The sequence below is a fragment of the Schistocerca gregaria genome, chromosome 2 (genome assembly GCF_023897955.1).
Source record: "Schistocerca gregaria isolate iqSchGreg1 chromosome 2, iqSchGreg1.2, whole genome shotgun sequence".
NCBI classification, from domain to species: domain Eukaryota; kingdom Metazoa; phylum Arthropoda; class Insecta; order Orthoptera; family Acrididae; genus Schistocerca; species Schistocerca gregaria.
Genome location: NC_064921.1, coordinates 395,490,527 through 395,507,138, shown reverse-complemented (window position 1 = coordinate 395,507,138; position 16,612 = coordinate 395,490,527). Strand labels below are relative to the sequence as shown.

The following is a 16,612-nucleotide window of genomic DNA, read 5'->3' as shown; positions in this document are numbered from 1 at the left end:
AGAAGGGGGGGACAACAACATTATGACTACCATAATTTCATTTAAGTTTCTTGATGAAGTTCAACTGAAAAGATTTAAATCAATTATAGAACCTGACAGAGGAATTGATTAAAAGTACTTTTTTTTAATTTTAAAATATAAAGTGCTAGACTAGAGAACAATATTTACAAAAGGTGGGCTTGTTGATATTCCTGGGGTTAAAAAAGAAACATTTTTATGACATTAGAAAAAAAGCTAATCCATAATTACACCAACCAATTTGAGGAATAGCTATGAATGTCACACCAACACCTAACTACGCTGTACTGCCAGGGACCAGACAGCTGTCGTGCAAATGGCAAACTCAACAATTAGAGAACAACTACATAAAGCTTTATTATACCAGGCTATTCAAACTGCTACCACAGTCAATCTCACAGTGCATCTACATACATATCAGCCTGTATAAGTCTATCATCATTCTTTGAGACCTTAACATGTACACATAAAGAAGAGTGGCTGTGTGTAGAGAAGGACACTGTCCATATAACATCTCAACACCGACCCACCCCTATGTTCCCCGTTCAAGCAAACTACATAAAAGGCAATGTTTATTTGTATTAATAACTTGAGTTTTATACCTCTGCTGGTAATATTACCAAAGTAAGCGACCATTTAATTTTTACAGTCACAAAAAGTTAAAATCATTTTTTTTAATATTTTGTTGCAGGATAAAGTGGTAGCTTCAAAAGGGTAGAAAGGGAAGGAACAGGGAGCAGTGAAAGACTGAAAGGACAGTTGATGATGGGGCAGATCAATCCCTGAGCCGGTCTCCCAATCCCCCCCCCCCCCCCCCCCGCCCAACCCACCCCTCCTCTCCCCCTCTCTCCCTCTCTCTCTCTCTCTCTCTCTCTCTCTCTCTCTGGCAAACACACACACACACACACACACACACACACACACACACACACACACACACACACATTTTTACTAATGCAAACAATTTTGAGGCCAAAACCGTTAGTAAAGGTGTGTTCTTATGTTGTTGTTGTTGTTGTTGTTGTTGTTGTTGTCTTCAGTCCACAGACTGGATTGATGCAGCTCTCCATACTACTCTATCCGGAGCAAGCTTCTTCATCTCCCAATACTTACTGCAACCTACATCCTTCTGAATGTGTTTAGTGTATTCATCTCTTGGTCTCCCTCTATGATTTTTACCCTCCATGCTGCCCTCCAATACTAAATTGGTGATCCCTTGATGCCTCAGAATATGCCCTATCAACCGATTCCTTCTTCTAGTCAAGTTGTGCCACAAATTTCTCTTCTCTCCAATTCTATTCAATACCTCCTCATTAGTTATGTGATCTACCCATCTAATTTTCAGCATTCTTCTGTAACACCACATTCTGAAAGCTTCTATTCTCTTCTTGTCTAAACTATTTATCGTCCTCGTTTCACTTCCACACATGGCTACACTCCATAGAAATACTTTCAGAAATGTCTTCCTAACACTTCACTCTATACTCAATGTTAACAAATTTTTCTTCTTCAGAAACACTTTCCTTGCCATTGCCAGTCTACATTTTATATCCTCTCTACCTTGACCATCATCAGTTATTTTGCTCCCCAAATAGCGAAACTCCTTTACTACTTTAAGTTTCTCATTTCCCAATCTAATTCCCTCAGCATCACCCGACTTAATCCGACTACATTCCATTATCCTCGTTTTGCTTTTCTTCTCCATGGATTTTAATTCCTACTCCGAATTTTTCTTTTGTTTCATTTACTGCGTGCTCAATATACAGATTGAATAACATCGGGGAGAGGCTACGAGTCCTGTCTCACTCCCTTCCCAACCACTCCTTCCCTTTCATGCCCCTTGACTCTTATAACTGCCAACTGGTTTCTGTACAAATTGTAAATAGCCTTTCTCTCCCTGTATATGATCCCTGACACCTTCAGCATTTAAAAGAGAGTATTCCAGTCAACACTGTCAAAAGCTTTCTCTAAGTCTACAAATGCTAGAAACATAGGTTTGCCTCTCCTCAATCTATTTTCTAAGATAAGTCGTAGGGTCAGTATTGCCTCACGTGTTCCAACATTTCTACGGATTCCAAACTGATCTTTCCTGAGGTCGGCTTCTACCAGTTTTTTCCATTCATCTGTAAAGAATTTGTGTTAGTTTTTTTGCAGCCAAGGCTTATTAAACTGATAGTTCGAAAATTCTCACATCCGTCAACACCTGCTTTCTTTGGGATTGGAAAATTCAAGGCAAAACTTAGGTGCTACAACAAGCTACAATGTGGTGCACTTTTCAGTTAAAACCATTAAGAAGATTTCAAACATTGGAGATCAAACTTGAGTCAACACTAAAGTAAACTATAATTATCAGATACATAAGTACATGAAAATATAAATCCACTTGCTGTTATTATCACCGCCACCGCCACCACCACCCATTAACAAAAGAGTTTGAACATATAACACATTCTGACATTACCTTGTTTGTTTATCAGAAGTAACAGCTCCTCTTTCTCTGTCAGTTTTATCACTAGGGCCTTCAGCATAAGGCTCATTAATTCCTGCAACAATAAAATTTCACTGATGAACATTTTTGCATTTATTTTATATGTGCATAAGAAGCTTGTTGTTAGGAATTATAAGCAGTAAATTCAGCTGAGCCCTCACAGAACAATTAGGTTCCATTTGACGTATTCAATCTATGTTACACAAATTTCATGTAAGCTGACAGAAGTTCTTAAAAATCAACATATACTTACAAAACAATGTAAATGGAAAACTTGTCTCACAAATGTTTCTATTAAAACTGTAATAATAATGTGCTCTTTCACTCTGCAGTTAGATTTTTGTGTGTCTGTTTCTCTCATGCACATCTTTCAAACTACGCTGATCACTAAATTTTGGTACATATCTAACACAGAATTTCTGGTTAGTACTTAGGCTCATGAGGCAAAATATTAGTACTGCTGATAGATGCATATAAATGTTTGTGACATTATCATAGCTTTTGGAACTATTAGTTTCTTCCTGAGGGAGGACAGAAGGAAACTTGGAAAATGTTAGAAAAGCAGAGCAGGTCACTCAGTCCCAGAATGAGAGGGAACCACTTATAGTTAAGCTCAGAATATGTTCTAAGATTCTACAACAGATGGATGTCAATGATTTTGGATGGTAGTTTTATCAGTCACTCCTACTAGCCTACTTGCAGACGGACAAATACTGGGCAGCTTTTTCGTTTGAGGAACTATAGTACATTATAGTGAAAAGAAACAGCAGTATTTTTTCCAGTGAACTCAAAAAAAGTTGTTTGTTGCAAAGTGCAGCATTCTTTTTTGAACAGTAACTAAGAATGTGTGCATAACATGGAGATTATGGACATTTTTGAGTTCACTAGAAAAAATACTGCTGTTTCTTTTAAATAAGTCCTTGCTGTAAAATACAAATTGTTATTTATTGAAATTAAGAGCCTTCATGTTAGCCATGAACCAAGAATGGGAGAATAGATTCTCTCAAGAAAATGATTTGCTATACTATCCAGTTCCTGTTGTAAATACGTAACAATCTTATATCATCTGCATATAAAAATATCTTAAATTTATCTGATAATGTTGAAGTGCAAGTCATTATAGTATATTCTAGTACGAAATCTTATTACGTGACAGTGTTAAACAACCATCGACTTCCAGCTGCTCAGATTAGACTGAAACTAAATGCATGTCTTACCACTAATTGAAAGATTCTTAAATTGTTTCATAATGTACAGTGGTCTGCTAAGTGAAACTCTTATGTTAAATCACGCAAGACACACAACATCCACTTCCTTTTATTTTTTTACTGGCACTTATTATCTTGCGCATAGAGGAATATATTGCCAAGTCACATTGTGTGTGTGTGTGTGTGTGTGTGTGTGTGTGTGTGTGTGTGTGTGTTTCGACAAAGGCCTTTTTGGACAAAAATTCATTTTGAGACAGTATGTTTGTTGTGCCTATGTACGAATCAGCATCTCTGTATGGTGAGTAGCAACTATCCTTTTCATAATATTGTTATTTGACAGGAGATTCATTTCTCAAATTTTACATCATCTTGTTGCTCACTCATTATAATTTTCTTGTTTTTATTATTCCACTTGGTTTTTATAGCCATTATGAGGCAGCAAGGCATAAGTTTTCTCCCCCCCCCCCCCCCCCCACCCCCCGCTTTGAATCACCCATCTTTGATCAATCACTTCTTAAATGCTTGTCCTCTCCTTTCCTCCCAATAGTTCTTCATTCTATTCTTTCTTTCCTCCTCTATTATCTGAATCGGTTTCCTGGTGTTGATCTTAACTTGGAATCTCTTAGTTTTGTCTTTGGTCACGGCCTTTGCTGTACCATTCTTTACCATGACTTCGGTAATGTGGAGTTCTCTCAAATCATTTTCCACTTCCTTGAACCAACTGGGTTTAGGGTTTTTTTTTTGTGTGTGTAAAAGAAGTCAAAGATTTGTTTACTTAGTCTGTCAGGATTCATCCGGAGTATGTGTCCATAGAAATCAATCCACCTTTTCTTCATGGTTCCAGAGAGTCTCTCCAACTTTGCATAGAGGGCTTCGTTTCTATAGAAAACTTGTTTGTTACTTTGGAATTTGGGACCCATGACCATCCTCAAAATTTTCCTCTCCTTGATTTCCAATTTCTCCATTTGCCCTTTCCTCCCCATGACTAGTGTCTCTGCTGCATAGAGTGCTTCCTTATTTTGCTGTTCCAAGAGAGGGCTTTCTTACTGTATGTGTTTTTGGTTTTCTGGAAAGCTAGTTCCATTTTGCTCCTTCATGCTTCCATTGCTTTCCCTTCAAGGTTGTTCCATTCAATCCATTCCCCTAGGTACTTGAAACTCCTAACCACCTCTGTTTTTTGAGCTCCTACTTTAATTCTGTTAGGAGTATCTAGTATATTCAACATAATCTTCATTTTTTCATAAGAAATCTTAAGTCCTATCTTCCTTGCTTGCTCTTGTAACTCAACGATTTGTTCTTTAGCCTCCTCCCACATTTCTGAAAAACAGCGCCAAGTTGTCAGCAAATGCCAAACACGTAACTGTGATTCCTTTGTTTTTTTGTTCCAAGTCTTATTCCCCCTCTCGTTCTTGCATTCCATTCCCTCACAACCTTTTTGAGTGCACAGTTAAACAGCAGGGGTGAAAGACCATCCCCTTGTCGGACACCTGCACTGATCTCAAAAGGTTCCAACAGTTCACCCATGAACCTAAATTTAGAGGACGTATTCATGAGCGTCTCCTTTATGATGTTTAGAATTTTCCCATCCAAGCTAAACTACTCGAAAATATTGAACAACGACACTCTGTCTAAGGAATTGTAAGCTTTTTGGAAGCCTACAAAAGTCACTATATACTGTTTTGTCTTCTGCTTCTGATATGCTAAAATGTTTCTTTGGTTTAAGATCTGTTCAGGACAGGCTCTTCCTTTACTAAGCCCAGCTTGATACTCCCTAACCTGGCAACCCAACTGGGATTCTCCTCTTTTTAGTAAAGCTCTGGACAGTACCTTCCACCAGGGAAATCCCTCTATAGTTATTGGGATCAGATTTAGGACCTTTCTTGTGAAGAGGTTGTATCAGGGCCATTTTCCATTCCTCTGGAATGATTCCTTTCTTCCATATCTCCTCAAAAAGTTTCTGGAGTAAGACAATTGCATTTTTGATAGCATACTTCCCTAATTCGGCTGTTTCTGGTTTTCCACTGATGCCTTAAAATTTTCCATATGATTTAATATTGTCTGTACCTCACTTACAGATGGGGGTTTAGAGTCTAGTTTGTGGGTTTGATAAGATTCCTTATTAAAACTTTAAAAAAAAGCCTTTGAAAAGTCATGGATATCTCAACAATTTTTCATTCAATTCACAACCTATATTCAGAACAGCTTCTCCACCATAATTTTCTTTCCATGAAATAGGCTGTTGAACAACCATTAACATTAGTTCCTTAAACTTTTTTTCAATAACAATATGGAATGATGAGATATTAAACTTATCACATAATAGTGCTTCCTGATAATGAAAATGCTTTTCTGAATGTCTAATGAGCATATATTTTGGGTTACTGAATAATTAATATTCTAGGCCTTAGATACCATAACAATTTAGTAATTACAAATATCTTTCATCAGCTTCTTACTGGGTCCCTTATTTTCCAGCAACTCTCTAGGTTCATCATAGACAATTCATCTTTCACTCATTTCCCCAGAAAAATCTTCTACAAGTACAACTGAGTTATTTATGTTGTCATAACTTGTTTTGTGTCTAAAGTCACATCATCAAACACTTATCATCAAACAGCTTATACTTTTGTAAAAAGGCCACAAAATTTGGAAATGAAGGCCAAAATTACATATGTTCATTGGAACCAAGCCATAAGTTGACATGACACTGACCATTACGTGCTAGAGTCGGGCCACATGTAAAGCAAAAAGCTTCTATCACTTGTCAAATGCTCTTGTCGAATGGATCAGGGAACAGACAGAATAAGACGCTGTAATTCTGACTGTTGTGAAAGTAAGTGATGGTGAGCAAAACACAAAACCGGGGGAGTGGGTAAGGGTGGACTAAGGAAGTTATTCGATGGATTCTAATCGATAAGGAAAGCCCAAGATTATGAACTAATAAAAGGTGGGTAAATGACAATACAAAATGTGTAGGAGCAACATAGATACATACAGCTGCAGACCATAAAGCATGAGAAAACCTAGAGCGGATCTTTGTCCATCTGTGGATTACAAGTTTGGCATTTAAGTTGGTATATGCACCCTTCCTGGAATTTCTCTCTCTTGGATGTTAGGTCATAAGGTGTTCCATTTATGGTGACCAGTCAAATAACTTTTTGTCAAAAGCAAACTAAAAAGTGTATCAAACAAATGTGGTTTAACTACCGGTGGGACATTAACCAGCACAATTGCCTTTCTTGTAACTTTGTTCATTATGAAGATATGAACAGTAGTAAGTCTCCACATTCCAGATGGACATTTTCTTGTCTTCTTATAACATTTGAGGAAATGGGAAGTTTCGAACCAAGGCAACACAATCATTGTAGAATTTGCATACATAAAGCTGTCAAAGTTACTGCTCCAGCTTCATTTTCAATTATAGCACAAATGACCAGTATGCATCTTCCTTGTGTTCCCATTTGTTTACTAGAAAACAATATATCCTACTGAAAATTTTTGTAGCCCCAAATTGAAAGGGAATCAATTTTGCACAGAAATACCTTCTTAGAAGTTAAAAATCATTTCAGCCGTTTAGCCAGAATCGGTCGTTAAGGATCAGCAATGTTTACCAACTTGATGGAAAAGTGAGTTATGTTCATGTTCCAATGGTTGCAACTCAAAAATGGCTACTCCAAGTGAAAAGTGTGAAGCATGAAAATTGTAGAGCATCAAATTTTGTGTAAAATGAGATACTAAATTTTAAAATTCACTCACTCATTTGCAAAGATACAAATAAAAACGTGAAAGTATACATTGTGCTAAAATCCTGCTTAGACTTTTTGTGAAGTCATGTTTAATTTGAACTCCAAATCATCCACATTCATCCAAACATTCACATTTAATTGCAATTACAGTAGGTACCATTCTTCATGGCTATAAACTCTATGTATTAACACCAATTACCATTCCAGTCCACGATGATGATAAATAGGTTTAAAAAAAAATGAAAGTTTTATTAACAGAAAAATACTTCAGCTACAATAAAAAAACTGATGAGAGATACTTTCTTACATTCTTTAAGCAGTTCTGTATTTACATTAATTTGCAGTTTATTTTTTTATATTTTCTGCATTTCAGGGAAGATGGTTCCAGGGAGGAAATGTCATCCTCCAACTCGCCTCCTTCTGGCACAGGATCTAAACTGCTTTCCTCCTCGATGACGTCAATCTCATCATTGATTTGTGTTGAATCAAGGAAGATGTCCTCTTGTGTTAGATAATTGAGGCATGAGAGCTCCTTACAATTGTTGCATACAGCCAAGCACTTTTTAGACACTTGCCTGCATACCAAACCATGCTGCTTGGCACCCTTTCTTGCACATACAGGGTATCGTGTTCAGCAGTTCCAAGCACAGTAGTGGGTGGGTCATTGCAAGGGGGCTCAGACAGCTTTTTGGGGTCTTCCATCCCCATTTCAACAGATCCCACTAATTGTTGCTCCAAATCTGAATCTGCAGGTATATCCTGAGAGAGCACTGATGAGCATGGCTTTGGAGGGAGGCAAACAAGCCAAACTGAATGTAGCTTCCTGGCAGATGCCACACCAAAACTTCAACTCAAGACCTTTGACTTTTGTGGTGTGACTCTGACTCATCCTTGCAGCTTTACTTCTGCCGGTATCTCAACCTTACAAACATCACTGAAGTTCTCCTATGAAACTTGTAGAACTAGCACTCCTGAAAGAAAGGATATTTTAGAGACGTGGTTTAGCCTTAGCTACAGCCACAATATCCTTTGTTCCAGGTGAGCTAACCCACAAGTTTTGCGGAAGAACTTCTGTAAAGTTTGGAAGATAGGGGACGAGGTACAGGTGGAAGTAAGGCTGTGAGGATGGGTCACGAGTTGTACTTGGGTGGCTCAGTTGGTAAAGCACTTGCCCGTGAAGGGTAAAGGACTCGATTTCGAGTCTCGCTCTGGCACTCAGTTTTAATCTACCAGGAAGTCTCATATCAGTACATATACCTCTTCAGAGTGAAAAATTCTTTCTTGGAACATCCCCCAAGGGTTGTGGTTAAACTATGTCCCCACAATATCCTTTCTTCCAGGAGTGCCAGGACAACAAGTTTTGCTGGAGAACTTCTGCAAAGTTTGGGAGGTAGGAGACGAGGTACAGGTGAAAGTAATGCTGTGAGCATAGTTAATGTGTTGTGCTTGGGAGGCTCAGTTGGTACAGCACTTGCCCACAAAAGACAGAGGTCTCAAGTTTGAGCCTCAGGCCAGCACACAGTTTTAATCTGCCAGAAAGTTTCATATCTGCACACACTGTACTGCAAAGTGAAAATTTCATTGGAGAAACCAAATTATAGTCATTATTTTCTGATAAAGCTCTCTGGAAGAGTTGCAGACAAATTTCCTCAAAATACCTGGAGCTGCCAGCCTTGTACATGTGCACAATGAACCTCACTCTTATGATAGTGACCTTCTCAGGAGTGGCACTGGGAACCATGAAGTCTGAAGTGAAGTGTTGGATGTTTGCATTCTTTTGAAATGTGTTTATAAATTTGATTTTGCTCCGTTGAAAAAATGCAATCACTGAAGGCATGATGGAATGACATTATTTTTGGCTTCTCCAGAGTGTTTAGAATTGTTGGGGGTGATATGTATGTGTCTTGGTTCCATTTTTCCAGGTTTAATAAGGAAGATATTGGTGACAGGTTCTTCGTGCTCACTGCTATTAGCTATGTGATCATTCAGCAGCACCAAAAAAATCAATATCTTCCCCAACGATGAAGACACTGCCTCACTGTCTTGACTTTTCTATGGATGTGCCAACAGTCAAGGTGTCTGCCACCTCAATGCCCTGCTTGACTTGATACCCTTCACCACATAAATCTACTGTCAACATTGAGATAAGACATTCCTTATTGAATTTGTTTGCTAAGAAATTTTCTTTTGGCATACTTTGTGACATTGTCCCATCAAATAAAACAAAAGTGGGTGACATAATGCAGGCTCTTTAGGCACATTCAGCAGATTTTATCCTCTTCTCAGCTCCCTCCTCAGGGCATCCATCAAACACTATGGTGCAACTGGACCCAAAGTGGTTTTTGACATACCTGTAGTTTGTACTTTTCAAAGATGGAGGAAAACATTTCATTAGTATTTCACAATACTTGGTGCAAGACAAACCTACCATCAAGAATTAAGACTGTGTTGCTTCTGATTTTAACAATGACTGAATTGGACAGTTTAAAGGTGTTTGATGCTCTTGTCTTTCACATTGGTCTCTCAACACCAAAAAGAGTTCATTGATATTGAGCTAACTCCGAGGTGAAGTGTAGGGATAGGGGGTGCCATAACAGTATGATGTCAAAGCTGTAGGTTTTGTGTGAACATTGAAAGAATAATTACCAGTTCCCTTTTGTTATTTTTATTTTTTTCCCTTTTGCACTGTGAATCTTATGTTATTCTGTGACTTGTTTATTTCTATATGTAATGTATCTGATCTTACTTTTGGTTCATCTGGTAGACAGATAGTGCAATGTATCTGTGCAAGTGTACAGTTTTGTATTTTTCTTCTGCATACAAATAAGTAAAGCAGTCATCAATCTGAAGACTGTTTTGAATACCACAATGATTTAATAGGCATGGTCCTGTTGGAGGTGACATTTGGTTGCCTTTCTGAACTGACTTAGCCAACCAGTTCTAGAGGGACCTAAAGTTTAACTTAGATTCCAAACAAAGGTGTAACTTGGCATTTTTCACATCAACAAACATTGCCGGACGTGAAAGATGTGATACGTGGCAGATAAAAATCCTAGACTGACCAATCAAATCTGAGACCATTGGTTTTTTAATGTGGCATTTCACCACTGAGCCACCAATAACTACTGTACAGTAAGTTTGGAGTTCACTGAGTGCAGTGCGAGTCAAAAACTTGTGTCAAAAGTAATGGTGCTGTAAACCAATTTCATCAAAACATGAGGCTCCTACCAAGGACTGTGTAATGGGTTCACCTGAAAAGGACCTAGAAATAATCAGATAAGATGTGACCACACTAAATTAACTGACAGGCTGAAAACAAAAATGAAAAGTAACAGAGCAGTAGAAAAAGACTGTGTCTTTGTTAGCCCAGAAATTCATTCAAGAAGGAAGGATCTTAGATAAACTCTTTACATTGAATAGATTAGAACTGTTGACGTCTGGGGACAAGAAGATAGAAATGAAACAAACTTGAATAGACCTGTAGAGTATAAGCATTGGCTGTAAATAATTTTTGGCAAACAAAATGAAAGTAAACAGGCGGGTGAGAAGCAGACAAAGAGCATGATTGATGAATTATGCATTGTGTTGGGCAGTCATGGAAAGGGTTTCATGCATAAACGGCCACACAAATATGAAACAATGATAAAATCTTGCATAAAACAGAAAATAACTGTAAATGGAAAGTAAATTTAAAATAAAGTTTGTTGTAGTAATAATGCATGACATAAGTTTCTAAAATGCAGACTGCACAGAAAAAAGTATGGGAGAGGAAAACATCTAAAGCAATATTACAGATGTGAATGTCAAAAATACTCCAATAACATTGCCTGCACAGACACTACCTGTTGTGATAAACCAATATATGACATGGGAACCAAACACTGAAAAAAATGTACTTGAAAAAAAGCTTATGGATATCTAATAATGAAAATAGCCACCAAAACAAATGAAGGTGTTTTACATAAATTGTACTACTGTGGGTTGATCTTTTTTCCACATATCTTAGTGTACTCTGGTATGAAATTGTACTACAAACTTTCATGCAAAGAGACTCCTAATTCTACAAATGCCATCAGATACATTGCTGAAATCTCCTCAAGACAATTCTACAGGAACACATTTAAAGAATTTATTATATTATACATACATTACACAATTTTGTTTGTGAAGAAAACTGCAGTGAGCAATTAAATTGTGATGTGCATGTGTACAATACAAGGAAAAGGAAAAGGAATGACCACTGCACAGAAAGCAAAGCTATACAACTAATGGATAAATATCCTGTACATGCCACTGAATTATTTTCAGTAAGCTATCTCAGCCCTTTAAAGCAGAGATTAACAAGATAATTTGAGAAAGAAAGTGTTTTATAAATTTCTGGCTGTCCAACAAATAGCACAAAGGAATATTGGGAAACCAGTAGGATGGCTACATCTTACCAAATGGTAAGCTGGGACACAAGGACAGAAAAATATGAAGTACTGTTTTAAACGTGAGAAAGTTCCTGCTGCTGAAGTATTTTTATGATATTGTACAGGGTGAGGAAATCAAAACCAACTAAGAAAATATTTACAAGAATGACGTGGAACTGACCCTTGTTAATGAACAGATCTGCCCGTTACAGAAAATGCTGGAAACTGTGATTTCAATGCACGAATCTGTTGCTGTGAGTCATCTGCATATGTATAACACCTCTGTGCTCAGTATCTATTACTCTACTGTGTGATTACATCTGACAATGAATGAGAGAAACAGATGTGTTAAGTGACCAGCAGCATGCAACTCAAAATAGTGTTTGCAAAAAAACAATGCAAGTGTGCACATCTGTTTGCACAAGAGTTTTAAGGCTAGAAGCATTTTTGTGAAACTTCCAGCAAAGTCTGCAATCCACAGCACTGCAACAATGTCAAAGGTGACTATGGCCAGCCACATGTCAACCTTATTACAAATATTTTCTGTGACAATTTTACTTTGCCCAATCTATATATTTAAATTTTTGTTCTGTTTTGATATAAATACATGCTTGTGGTATATGCAGGGTGTCTTATTTATCATAACCACCCGAAAGAACTTTTTGTCCAGAAGCATAATAAAAAATGTATCAAGCAAATGATGTTTAGCTACCTGGAGTACATTAACTATAATGATTGCCTTTCTTGCAACTTCATTCATTACAAAGATATAAATAGCAGTCTTTTTTTAACAGCAAATAATAGTTTTTATTCAGTCATCTACTTCCTCTCCTGAAGATCTGTCCAAAAATGTATCCCAGTGTGCCATTCACATAAACCTGATTTTGTTAAGCAGCTGACTTTGAGACTCCTGTACATTGCATGTACCCGGGCTAACATAACTTGTCCACTTACTGGAGCTTACAATAAATAAATGGAAAACAGTGGTAATGCACACAACACATTCAGTCAACTGTCTTCAGTTGAAAATTTGTGTGAGTACAATGCACACCAAGGAAGAGAAAGTAGAAATTCTACTCATCTATGGAGAATGTAAGTTAGCAGAGCAGCAATTGCAATGATGTTTCCATATTTACAGAATGGATACTTGTAGTACTTTTAAATGATATGGTCTCTCTTATGCCAAAACCATGGATGTGCAAAAACTGCAGTTTTGACCTATATGTTGGCTAGTTTCAATTTTCTTCTTCCATGTTACGACAAAATGTCGAATGAGCTGCCTTGGTGCAGAGCTGTTCTGCAGTGGTCTGGCACACCCCTGCCAGACCTGCCAAAGCTGTGCTTCAAGAGCAGAGAGAAAAAAGTGCCACAGCAAGTGCCAAGGGAAAAAAATCTCTGCAACAGTCTGGTCAGGTAGTAAGAACAGTAGCAGTTTCTTGCTATCTGCGACAGATCATGCAAGGGCAAGATGGTTGTTAGTTTTGGGTGTTGTGCAGTGCTCGGTACCATTGTCATAGCTTAGGTCGTCGTGAAGAGAGTCAGTCCTTTCAAGGAAGGGTACTGCTGGACTAGGCACCTGCAAAATCTCCAGGGCCAGCTGCAGTGTCTGTACCTGCAATAGCAGGCTCCTGCTAGTATAACAGCAAAACACATAAGGAAGGCCTACTTCCACAGGTCTCTCTCTAAATGCTTCAGTCATGCTGCCGATGACTGATAGCAGAACACACATTTATTTGTATGAGGATTCCGCTTAGATGTACAGGGCCAGTTCAAGATCATCATTTTGTGCCCTCTCCCTTCCCCCTTTTTCGCCTTGTTCACTCTCATCCATATCAGTTTTCACTACTAACTGTGAAATACACTGCATACAAATCTTACACGAGTGCCCCTTTCAGCTTGGCACCCCCTATAGGCCTTTGCTAGTTGTGACATGCCCTGTATACAAATTTCACAGTTGTTGCACCCCTGGTGCCCCTCTCAGCTTGCCGCCCTAAGTGGCCGTTAAGAACTGTAATATGTCATGTATACAAATATTACAGTTGTCGCGTCCATGGTCACGGTGCCCCTCTCAGCTCAACACCCCAAGTTGTAGCTTGTGTTGCCTGTGCCTTAAACCGGTCCTGTAGACTGGTGGTCATCAATCTTTTCTGCATAAGAACCAATACTGATATTGTAGGGTGACATCTCGGGCCGCTTAGAAAAGAGGAAAAGAGGGGTAAGGAGCGGGTGGGGGGAGGGGGAGGAAGAGGCTGCTGAAATAGAAATTGAATTTTCACCAAAATATGGTTACTGATACAAGCTTTCAACGGACACATTTTGAATCTACATATTATAACGTATAACCCCAAATATTTTTAAGTGAAAAAGAAAACAATACAAGAAGAAAATAATGTACTAGAACCATATGCAACTTTCTGAAGGCTTACATAGTGACCAATTTTCCATACTGAAGTGGTAACTATTGCTAATGCCATCACAACAGGATTCAATGTTTATTTTTCTCATTCCCAGCCACATTTTCTCACTCCGTCTCCAGGCCACAAGTGGCCTACCAGGACCATCCGGCCGCCGTGTCATCCTCAGTGGAGGATGCGAATAGGAGGGGCGTGGGGTCAGCACACCACTCTCCCGGCCATTATGATAGTATTCTTGACTGAAGCCGCTACTATTCGGTCGAGTAGCTCCTCAACTGGCACGAGACTGAGTGCACCCCAAAAAACGGCAACAACGCATGACGGCCTGGATGGTCACCCATCCAAGTGCCGACCACACCCGACAGCACTTAACTTCGGTGATCTCATAGGAACCGGTGTAGCCACTGCGGCAAGGCTGTTGCCCCAAGACACATTTTCTAGGTGTCTTATTGTCTTGCTATCTGAAAGAACACCAGGCAGTGATAGCAGAGCATTTTCAATTAAAGATTTGTGTGTTAGGACAAATATAACAGGACAGAGATGGTTTTAAATAATATAAGTTATTTAATTTAAAATATTCACAAGCCATGGAATGGGGATGACAGCTTTGGACACAGAAGGGTTTAGAAGTCAATTACATCTGCTGTATTATGTGTGTTTTTTGGAAATTACTAACTCTCATTGGAGTGATACCTTGGCCACTCTGCCGGACAAGTAGAGCGGCCAATTTTCCCAACCGAACTCCATGTCGGTATTAGTGATCCACATAATAAACTAACAAACTAAAATAAATAAGAAGAACTATAGTTGTAGGCAAAACACTGATATTCTAAAAAATTATTACTCTTCAGGCAAGTGAGGTAACAAGAATTATACAAATGACTTAAGTTACATTAAATAACTCAAAAACAAAAAAAAATGTTTACTATAACGTAACGGAACAAGCTTCCTCTGTCAATCTCACCGACAACTATGGCGATTTACATCGGAACTAGTGTGATCACTTCTCGGTAGGAAGCAGCGCCGTTCAGGGCAAAAAAAAATACGCAATGGCCACTTTTCTCGTCCTGGCCACTTTACTACGCCTTGCCCTACCGATCTTCCTATATAAATTATTATTGCAATATGAGACACGATCACAAATCTTTGCTAAATGTTTTGAACGTAATTTTCCTTTAACTCATTGCATCGTATTACAACAGCCTTCATTTTATTGCATATTACGTGCTACGAACACGTACCACATTTGAAGATGACCGTTTCTATAACGTGCATTCACGATCCCTGTTACTCCCGTTTGACATTGTACCACAGCAGCTGATCGGGCCTAGTTGCGCACTCTCGTGACCTGTCAACGGTGCAAGACAATAAACTATTCACCCTCTCACTTCCATTAACTCTGCAGTGTCCGCGCTACATACCACTCCGCCTCTTTCATAAGCGACAAAGTTTACTTGGCCCGCAGCCGAATTCACCAACCTCAATTAAAATTAAGCAGATCTTGAAATATTACTGTCTAAGTAGGTATTTTTGATTGTTATTGGGCAAGGAAAATACACTCTCAAGATTTTTAATTCGGCTATTAATTGCTTATTATTGTAAAATACGGCTGAGAACATCGAGCTGCACTAATGCATTACTGATTGGGGCCGTATGCGGCCCGCTGTTTGACGACCAGTGCTGTAGATGAACCGTACATTAAATGCGTGGGTGACATGTGTCTCTCAGTGATGTCTGTTGCAAGCCTGCAACACTGTGTGTCGATTTTCGGAATCGCACCTTTCACTACCTGGACATTTATTGTTGGTGTTCGTAGTGTTTGTTACGGCGGCAATAGCATACTTTTGTTTCTATCAGCAGTAGCGTGTTTGGATATAGTTTCAATTGTATGTAAAAACGGTGTAAAACTGGGACAACAAAAGATACGACTTGATATAAGATTATTTAAAAATATTCTCGTTGATTTCCTTGAATATCATGTATGACAAAATTCACTTCTGAACAAATTGTGAGTAGCGCGTACTTTTTGCACAATTTGAAACGAACTAGCACACATTTTTCTAATGCCTGCTTGTCTCGGAAAAAAATAAACGCGAAGTACAGAGAAAACAATAACAGCTATCCAAACAATAAAACAATATTTTTACTGCTGCACATAACTTATTTAAAGTATTCCAAATTCGTTAACACATCTTGTCAATCTTCAGTTTTTACAGAGTTGCACTGGATGACAAGTTACATTTTTTCAGGTTTTCCGTTTTCAAAGATCTACGGTTGTCGCCAAGTATAGATTTCTGCCAGGAAAAGCTCCTCTCCACATAACAGA

At 38.5% G+C, this 16,612-nt stretch overlaps 1 protein-coding gene across 4 annotated transcripts in view; it reads right to left on the bottom strand.

Moving 5' to 3' along the window:
* Nucleotides 1-16,612, bottom strand: part of LOC126322200 (sodium/hydrogen exchanger 9B2-like) — a 100,613-nt gene that overhangs the window by 49,199 nt on the left and 34,802 nt on the right. For all 4 annotated transcript variants that reach the window (XM_049994267.1, XM_049994269.1, XM_049994265.1 and 1 more), the window contains one exon: nt 2,480-2,561. Coding sequence is in view for 1 of the 4 variants with exons in the window: in XM_049994265.1 (XP_049850222.1) it covers nt 2,480-2,561 (82 nt within the window). In the remaining 3 variants the exon portion in view is untranslated. The remainder of the gene's footprint in view (nt 1-2,479; nt 2,562-16,612) is intronic.